General features: G+C 38.2%; 1 protein-coding gene across 1 annotated transcript in view; it reads right to left on the bottom strand.

Moving 5' to 3' along the window:
• Positions 1-275: 275 nt before the first annotated feature.
• The window catches only part of LOC144972126 (uncharacterized), a 136,624-nt gene continuing 126,899 nt past the window's right edge, over positions 276-10,000 (bottom strand). The window contains exons 4-5 of the mRNA XM_078913207.1: positions 7,184-7,635; positions 276-1,287 (exon numbers count right to left, since the gene is read on the bottom strand). Of these exons, the coding sequence (XP_078769333.1) occupies positions 384-1,287; positions 7,184-7,188 (909 nt within the window). The 5' untranslated portion in view covers positions 7,189-7,635 and the 3' untranslated portion in view covers positions 276-383. The remainder of the gene's footprint in view (positions 1,288-7,183; positions 7,636-10,000) is intronic.

Here is a 10,000-nt window from a genome sequence, read left to right as displayed (position 1 = left end):
ATTTTCTTTCAGCACAGTTACTCGAGTTCCTTATGAAAGCACTCAACAAAAATGTTATAATTTGAATTGTAACTTCGATTTTTTAGCGTAAGGTTCATCTCGACATAATATGAAGTTAAAAACGGTTTGTCACATGTGTTACCCACCCTCTCAAAACGGTATTATGTCGGGGTGAACTCGGTGACGAAAAGAGTCTAAAGTAAAAATTACAAAATAAAAAAAAGGTTTTAGGTTGTTTAAAAAAAAATAAAATAAATGATGTCTACCTATTGTCTTCAATAAGACATAAAACACTACTCCGAATATAATTTTTTGGCCTATAAAGTAGGCTGACATAATACCGCTAGGAGACGCTGGGTCACATATAATCACATATGCTAACATTAAATGAAAAAGGTGGAATGACGTCGGTTAGCGAAATGGGAGAGAATTTCTTTATCCGTTACCGCTGAGTCTCTTTTACCGTCCAAAGACGGTGCGCCGGAACTTTTCCGAGATGACCTACTCCACTTCCGGTGTGCTCCTCGTCCGGTTCGACTTCCTAATCTAGATCCTCTCGAAATCTGTGATGATAATTCTGGTGTTTCGAATATATCGTCTAGGTCAGCCGTGTCACTCTCAGACACGACAACAGAGCTTCTACCACCCTCGCTTCCTGCTGTCACTGGCTGTTCCTCTTCAGCGGTGAGCGCTTCACACATGTTCGGATCTTGCGAAGATTCGGACACAGCTCGTGTGTAACTCCGACTGATCGGCCTTGGCAATGGCCGAGGAGGGGGAGTGCAGTTTGAGCATCTCATTGCGTGCTCGGAATCGGCTGCAAGACGAATGGCTAGCTTCCTGGCTCTACTGTCCAATTGTCTAGTGTGCCAATAATATGACACGAAGAAAAACACGAGTATACACACAGCAGCTATAGAACTGGCTACAACGAGAGCTGTGGGAAACTCCCGGGGAATTCCCGGATTTCCTTGCACAGATTTGTGAACACCGGACGACGGGTTTTCCTCCTTTTTACCATCACCGCTCCCTGTGGAATTTTTATCATGGCTGCTGTGGCCGTTGAGAGAAAGATTGGAAGCGCGCTGTGTTAGGTTTGATGCGACTTGCAGTGGAATGTTGGTTGCTTCATGGGAATCGCCCAGCGTTGGCAACATTGGAAGGGTGAGAGCCAATATGAAGGACGCCATGTTGATATGAAATAGTCGAAGTAGCCATAGAGCTGATCGTCGGCAACAGAGAGGAATCAGGTGAGGCATTGTGATAAGGTACACTTGGTTTCGTGCTCTGGAAGTGGAAGAAAGAAAAAGAATTTGGTGATTGTGATGTGGTGAATTGTTATATTTTCCAATGAGAGTTCCCCCCCCCCCCTTTCCCCCCGCCCCCCCTCCCCCCTCCTAGATACAGGAAGTATCCCTGACAAGTCAGTCAATAAGAGATTTCTCCGATCCGATTGGGATTGTTTATGAAAAAAAATGCTTTCTTCCAAATTAGAGTGAAGTAGGCTTGAGATGAGAATTTGACTTGCCTGTTGTAAATACGACTCATTATCAAGGTGAACATTTATTATAGACAAAAAATTAGATTTCGAAAATCGATCATACACACATACACACACACACACACACACACAGAGAGAGAGAGAGAGAGAGAGAGAGAGAGAGAGAGAGAGAGAGAGAGAAAGAGAGAGAGAGGGGGAAGGAGAGAGTGCGAATACGATAGAAAGATACAGATACAAGAGAAAGAGAGAGTGTGAGAGGAGAGAGATAATGTGAGAGAGGAGAGGAGAGGAGAGGAGAGATAGAGAGAGAGAGAGAGAGAGAGAGAGAGAGAGGAGGGGAGAAGAAGAAGAAGAAGAAGAAGAGGAGGAGGAGGAGGAGGAGGAGGAGGAGGAGAAGGAGGAAGAGAAGGAGGAGAAAGAAAGTCAGAAAGGAAGGGAGATAGATAGAATGTACTAGGACGGAAAGATAGAGAGATGGAAGGTAGAAATAATAATTTCGTCAATAAGTAAAATAGCGGGAAAGTCTGACAAAACGACACTAAAGCACAAAACCGCCTTTTTCATTTGGCCATGAAATTTTATATCGATTGATATAAAACAAATAACAAACTCCAACCTGAAAAAAAATTATTATACAGGAAATGTCTAAGAAATCTCTTTTTTTTATCGTTCTGAAAATATGGGGGGGGGGGGGGGGGGGGGCGTTATCTTATCTGTTCATGATGTATAATGAAATATACGTTTTCTGACCAAAATCAGAGAAGGCATTTTGTGGCCTCGTTGTTTTTAAAATCAACAAACACTGTTGACGATTGTTTGTAAGAGGAAATGTGGTTTTGACACATCATTACAGAGTCTGGCAGATTATTACAGACTTGATGTAGTTTCAAACCAAGGAAAACCGTTTGTATCAAGTCGTTCGTATTAATTAACCCTCTATAGGCGGAATTCCGTTAAACTTTAATACGTCATCACACCGCATCGTATTGTGACCTACTTATATTAAACCGGTATTGTGTCAGATTGAACCAATTCAGGCTAAATATTTAATGTGATATTGAATTGATTCTTCTTTAGAACACGAAGTACTATCACAAAGTGACACTATCCTACTTTTAAAATATTCTTTATTATATTGTGTAAAACGTTTATATATAGAAAGCTCGGGTTTAAGACTTTTTGACTTGTCCGGGGTCATCTTAATTGACCGATATCTGAAGTTTAAATACACCAAAGAGACCAGTGTCACCCAACTGTCACTCATATCGTCATAAAAACTGTATTGGTTGGATTTAGAACCAGATAGTATATATTGGGAGAAACTATAATTTAACAGAATTATGTGGCACCTCCTAAAACAGGTATTATGTAGTGGCGAACTTATTTTTCAAAGTCGAATGAGGAGTCTATTTTCTAGATTTACATGCTGTATTTACAGCAATAAACATAGACTCTTAAAATGGAAAAAAAAGAAATATGACGAGAAATATTATAATATCTATAATATCCACGAATTGAGACAATCCTGACATTGCCAAACAATCTCAGGATTGTACTTTTGGATAAATCATCATAATTCATCCATGTTGGAAGAAATGAGTTGCTATTCAAAATGGAAAATTATACATTCTCATGATGGACAGAACAAGCCATTGTATTCAGGTGAAATCCTTATTTCAATTAATTGTAGTAAAGGTTCCCTGAACAAAGCTTTGCCAAATATTATCGATCAATTGAATCTGTTGATTGAACAGGAAATCGACAACAATATGTTAAATAATAGTCCTCTAGAGCCATCAATGATTCGGAGTTTTTAGTTTTAAACGGTCAGTAATAATATTGTACTATGTCCTTTTGGATATGGAACAAGACTATCACAGTGTACTTTCCATCATGTGTAACACACCCAGCAACCTAATCATTGCTGGCCGGGCAGGGTGGAAGGAGAGGTAAGGATTAAAATATTGTCTGTGCATATGATCGACTTTGGCCATTTGGCTTAAAAATGAGATTTCAAATATTTTCTCATCAATCTAGCAACAATTAAAAAAAAAAGTAATCCCTATCTGATCTTAGTTTGTCTTGCCTTTAATTCTTCGGTGCGTTGAATTGCCTCCTGTCCAATTATGACTAAACTTAAAATATTCTCGAATAAAAAAGACCATCGAAAATTGTCAATAATGCATAAATACTTGATTGGAGTCTCAGGATTGAATTTTTTTACAGTCATCATAAGGCTTTTATGGTTGAACAAGATTCAGTTTCTGATCAAAATGTAAAAAAGGCGTTAAGTCAAAGTAGGATAGAGTAGAAAACTTTGTTGAGGTAATTTAATACTAAATAATCCATACGATGTAAGAAGGAGGTTTTGGTGATTATCGGTGTTTAAGATCTTGTTGGAATTGTGAATGTTGCAATATGTGGTATTTGAACTCATTTTGAATGGAACATTCATAATCATTTTTACATCTCTCTCTCTCTCTCTCTCTCTCTCTCTCTCTCTCTCTCTCTCTCCCTCTATCTCTCTATGTGCAGTAGAAGTAGTAGTGGTAGTAGTAGTAAGTTTCGCAGTCCGAATGACGCTTCTGAGTGATTCAGTCATGGTCGATGAATATAGCTGCTCTCTCCATCCATGTTGTTAGTTGTTTCCATTGGTCACGATCCTGGGCCAGAGTTTTGAGGCTGTCAAGATCTTGTTGTGACTTTAGTATGAAGGGCACTGCAGTATTTCTTAGTTTTTCAGGGATTAATTCGGCCTCATCTGAATTCAGAAATTTCTGATATGTAGAGAGGTCCTGTTTCAGGGTAGTTACTATTGATGTTGGTGGTCTCCCTACATATTTGTTGCCATGAAGGAAATATTCTGTCATTTCAGTTTGGGCTGGGATGTTATCTTCTCGACGTAAGATGTGACCAAATAGACTCCATCGCTGTTCTTTTAATATTGTACTCTCTATGTGTATGTACTTAAATAAATACCTTAATTTATCTGCTCGATCGTGGTTGTAAGTTATTTGACTAGGTGCGAATGTTAAATAAGCGCTAATTTACTTCGTACTTTCGTCTATCTGTGTTGTCTGCCACTGTTTCATACACGTCTTTTCATTTCTTTATCCAGGCCTTCATGGAGTCTTGTGCTGGGATGAAAACTGCCAGATGAAGCTTTTTGTACGAGATGGTATTTAGTAAATGTGACCACTGGTCTCAATCTGGTAAATCAGACACACAAATAGAATCTCAAGTTTACATAACACTTACCTTAAAATAAATGCATCTTTTGATGACAGTGGGTTTTTGTTTCTTTAAACTGGAAAAACGTATAATCTTTACAATGACTTTGACATGAATATTTCCCATTCCGTTTATCCGACGTCATACCAAACTGGCATAATATGTATTGTTTGTTTATTGGTATGTACAATAACTACCTCAGACTACCCTTGTTGGAGGAATCACGTGTTCTATCCTACTCTGAACTTTTAAAAATTAGAAAATAATGGGTCCAAAAATCTCGCCTTCAAATTATCGACTGATTAAGATGGCCGTCATCTTGTCAATACATTTCAAAGTCGAGACTTGTTTGAGTTTTTGACAAGATGTGGATCATTTTGATTGGTCATGTGAGATTTGAAGGTCACGTGTTCTAATCAAACACACGGATAGATTCCTTTTCGTCTGTCCTGTTTGAACAAAGCCCCATTTGTCTTACTTTGTCTTGGATGGTTGGAAGTGCAGATTTGCTATCACGACTGACCATTCAAACTAGGGGATTGGATATGGATTCGTACTTGTGTGTCGTCATAGAATCATAATACGACGCACGGACACAAAAATCGACAGACTGTTTTGATGAGAGAAGACAGAGGCGGGGCAGGGGGAGGGGGAAAGGGGGGGGGGGAGAATCTAAAACTGCCTTATAAAAAATCTTCCGAGCCAAACCCATCAGGGATTAGGAGTGGCTTATTTCTTGAGGTTATTTATTTTCTTATAATTCTCTCTCTCTCTCTCTCTCTCTCTCTCTCTCTCTCTCTCTCTCCCCCCCTCTCTCTCTCTCCCCCCCCCCCTCTCTCTCTCTCTCTCTCTCTCTCTCTCTCTCTCTCTTCCCTCTCTCTCAGTCTGATTTATATTTTTCAAATTTTTCTTTCTTTCTTCCTTCCCTATTTCTTGCGATACATGAAGTACCCGTAAAAACAAAGGGAGATGATGGATGTTCTAGTGAAAGAACAAAGTGATCCTATTCAAAACCATCCGTGAAAAAGTAAGTCAGAAGGGATGGCTGGATTCGGGCAGAAAACACAAGTCGTGCACATTGATGGATAAAACGACAAAATTTTCGTTTTGATCGAGTCACGTGACCCTGACCTATCAATAATTCTCAATAATAAATTTAAGAAAAAATAAAATAAAATTCCCTTTATTCATCCCCAAGGGGAAATTTGTCTTTAGGGAAGTTAATTTTCGTCTTTTTTTTTTTGGTTTTAGAAACGGATTTTGAAATTCTACAATTAAAGTTTTGCCTCAATCGGCTAAAATGTGAAATAGTACCCGGAAAATAACAGACTGTATTTGACGACTTCAAATGACCTTATATTATGGCAATATTTAAAGCTAAAGATTAGCTAGCGTCTCTAATCAACGAAAAGTGAATATCATAATTTATGCAAACTCATTGTCGGAGAAGACGCAATTCAAACACTGATGTGGTAAAGGTGAAATACAGTTAGGACCCGGTGGATGTCGACTAAAAGTTAGAAAGTACTTCAATACCGATCGGTAATACATTTATCTAGTCGATAGCCTTTTGGTACTGCTCAGTACCGATTACTGTGACGAAAGATATGGAATTCCTGTTTTGATGGTGGACCAAACATTTAAAACAAATGATCACTATAGATAACTTGAATTCAGTGTAAAATGAAGCATTTTACACATTACTGCTTATGAACTATCTAGAAAAATTACTTTTAGAGGTCGAATCAAGGGATTCTTTCATGGGTTTGGATTTATTAAATCCGTTCTATTTTTTTTTATCGCGGAACAACTCACTCGCAAGCTCGTGAGTTATTTGGCGCGATTTAGAAAACAAAACTAAACTAATTTAATAAATCAAAACCCGTGAAACAATCCTATATCATAATTTGCTACTGTCTATAAGTAGAACGGATGTATTTTCTTGCAATGCAAAAATCTAACATTTTTTTAATGGGCTTAATTTCGGATTCAAATCCAATTCACTCCGACAGAACATTATTCCGTTTTCTGCCTATTTCTGTGCATCTTTTATATTGGGGGGGGGGGGGGGGGGGGGGGAGGGAGGGAGGGAAGGAGGGGGCTGGGGGTTGGGAAATTTATTTTCTTTTTCTGTTGTATTTTTTGGGGGTACATTTTATTGGATTCTATTTTGCTCTTCTTCTTTTTTTTTTCTTTTTTTTTTTTTGGGGGGGGGGGGGGGGGGGGTGATAGGGGTGGATTTTTTACTCTTTCTGCCTTGTACTTCTTGTGGTAATTTTTGTGCCTGTCTTTGTAGATGTCTTCTTTTTTTTTTTTTTTGGGGGGGGGGGGTTCTCTTTTATGTTGTATTTGGTGTGTGTGTGTGTGTGGGGGGGGGGGGGGCTTACTTTTTGGGGGGCATTGTCTTCTACATAATGCATATTGAAACGGTGGGTCAAAGACAATACCTACCTCATGGAATGTGTCAATTCAAAGTAGCTGCTGGTAGGCAATTCCGATTCTCACAACGATTTGCCTTACGATCATTATCATTCATATAGTGATTATCATAGATTACTATTTAGAGCTACTGCCATGTGCCGTGGTTGGGAACAACGCTCAGATCATTATAATTATTTTTTATTATCCAACATAATTGACGTGGTGGGATTTGTACAGATTATCAATGAGGGATGCTATAATCCCCCAACATTAGACAAACGTTGTGTCGATGGAAGTGTCAGGTTAGACTCTCTCTGTCTCTCTCATAGCGTGTGACGTAGAGGCAGCTGTGACATTTTGTAACACGTCAATTGTTTTTTTTAGACTGTAGAATGGGAACGTGTCAAATAGCAGGTTTTTGTTCGATCGTGGTGACGTCACAGATGCTGCCATATTAGTCGTCCATGAAGTGAGTTTTCATTCTGTGGAAATATAATTAAAATAAAGTATTAATTTAAGAATTGTAGCACTCTATTTAAGATAAACCAACATCAGGGAAAGCAACAAATAACATATTATTACATTGACGACATGAGATTAGCAGGCAGGATTTCGCCAAAAATAAATTGCCACAACTTTAATTATAGTAGAGCATTCGATTGAATGGAATTCATCATGAATTTTATTGACTTCGAAAAAGCATTTGATATCCTTGACAGAGAAACTCTATCGAAGCTCCTTAAATATTGGGGTATCCCTGGCAAAATCACCGCAGTAGTTAAAAACACATGAAGGATATTTGACAATGGGCATCTATATATTTTGAAGTCCAGACTGGAGTAAGACAGGGATGTCTCCTGTTTTTTGTTTGTTTGTTGCTTTAGGTCTCTTCCAACACAATTGAGGTTATATGAGAGACCGCTGAAACAAAAAAACAAGCAATCTAACAAAAATAGTACAAATGTAAATCAAAATCATAACCTAAAGATATCAAAGCTAAATTATAAATAACCAAGAACAAACAGGCAGAAGATTTACAGAAAAAAAATATCCCCTGTCAAAAATACAATCACAAACCAAAGAAGCAGGATAGGCTAGTAAAGAGAAGAAGAAACGACATCACTATCGGATCGTACACCCATGCGAACATCATAGGTATATGATTCAAGGGTGATGCTCCCATCCAACCACCCGCATGTATCCTGTCACCAGTCATATTTTTGTTACCGATAGACTGGATCACGATGATGATAATGAAGCCGATCATGACTTCTATGAAGTCTCAACTATAACGCTTACCAAAAACAATCGATTTTTAAATTAAAGAATAGAAAATATGTTGTAAAATCTGGTCCGAAATTCTTTTAAAATTGTGTTTTGTCTAAGGAAATAGTTTCCAGTTTGTTTTATTGACTGCCTTTTTCATTTTAATTGGAGGTTTTGAAAAGTGTGTAAATGTTGGTATCTTACATTCTTATTAATCCAATCTCTTCTGTTTTCGTGGTGTTAAAGCTTGTATGGAGCGTAATATCCACTAAATGTGCTCAAATGGCTTTTAAAGGGTGTCCCACACTGACAGGAATGCTTTACGTGTAGGTCGAGACATTGCTGTAAACTGTGACCTGGGGGTAGTTTAACTCTCTCTTTACCGATCATTATCAGTATTTTCCCAAAATGCAGGCTTGCCCAGCAGAAAAAATGATTTTTAAAACTCAAAGAAGCTCTCTACAAAACAACTTTATGTTCTTGTTAATCAAACAAAGATCATTCTTCAAAATTTGTGATGTACAAAAGGAATCTGAATAAGAAAAATGTATATTGTGGCGTAACAAATGTGACGATTTTGCTGCAGGTGGCAAGGGGAGGGTTAAGGTTACCATTATTTTGTGTGTTGTTACGTTGTATCGTACTGGCAGATGTTGTGAGTTTTTAAACTTGATGCAATGCATCACTTATACTTCCGATAGGCGTTGTGCTTTTCCTTTCCTCGTGCATTCTGTACATACATTGCTAAATAATGAGACAACACAAATTTTGACCCCAAAATAAAATATATATAATTCAACCCAATCAGCGATTTGTAAGATCTTGTACCGCGGCGACCTCCTTAACTCTCTACTTCCCAGCCATTTTCAGGATTTCCCCCCAAAACGTCACACCCAACAAACACAAAAATATATTTTTTTATCACTCAAAGACAATAGCAGCAAGTTCTTGCGATAAATCATTTTTTAGCAAAACATCTCACAGCACACTGTTCATTTTCTTTAAATTTTATGATGTACTCGAGAAATATGAATAAGAAAAATGTTGGTTGTATCGTAACGAATATGACGATTTTCCTATAGTTGGTAAGGAGAGGGTTAATACGTATTGCCCTCAACTTTTGAAAAATTCTCGAAAGCACTGTCGGATGTGGAACTTCTTGACAAATTAGGACAATCTCTATCGATTAAAAAACGATATTTTAGTACAAGCCATCACAGCCTATGTGAACACCCCCCCCCCCCTCCCCACCAAATTCATGCTTCCAAATCAAAGTGCAATACCACTCCAATTTTATAATAAAACACACACAAATAAATAAATTGTTCCATTCCCTTATCCCACACGGATCAAAAGCGACCACTGATTTCCGGGGACAAACAAAACGACGACGACCAATGACAAGCCAGATAGCGTTTCTAAATATAGCACGGGATGACACGTCACGGCCCCACTCTGTCTGTCTCCTACATTACACCGACAAGGATCGTTTCTCGTTTTGGACAAAATACTTTTTCTTGAAATCAATCGATCATGTCACCTCAAACTTGTCAAATAGTCTTGATCTTCTCTGAAGTCTTA

This window comes from Berghia stephanieae, chromosome 4 (assembly GCF_034508935.2).
Source record: "Berghia stephanieae isolate SIO BIC M18660-M18661 chromosome 4, UCSD_Bste_1.3, whole genome shotgun sequence".
In the NCBI taxonomy this organism is placed as follows: Eukaryota; Metazoa; Mollusca; class Gastropoda; order Nudibranchia; family Aeolidiidae; genus Berghia; species Berghia stephanieae.
The sequence above is the reverse complement of the archived record's forward strand: the minus strand, read 5'-3'. Positions and strand labels throughout refer to the sequence as shown.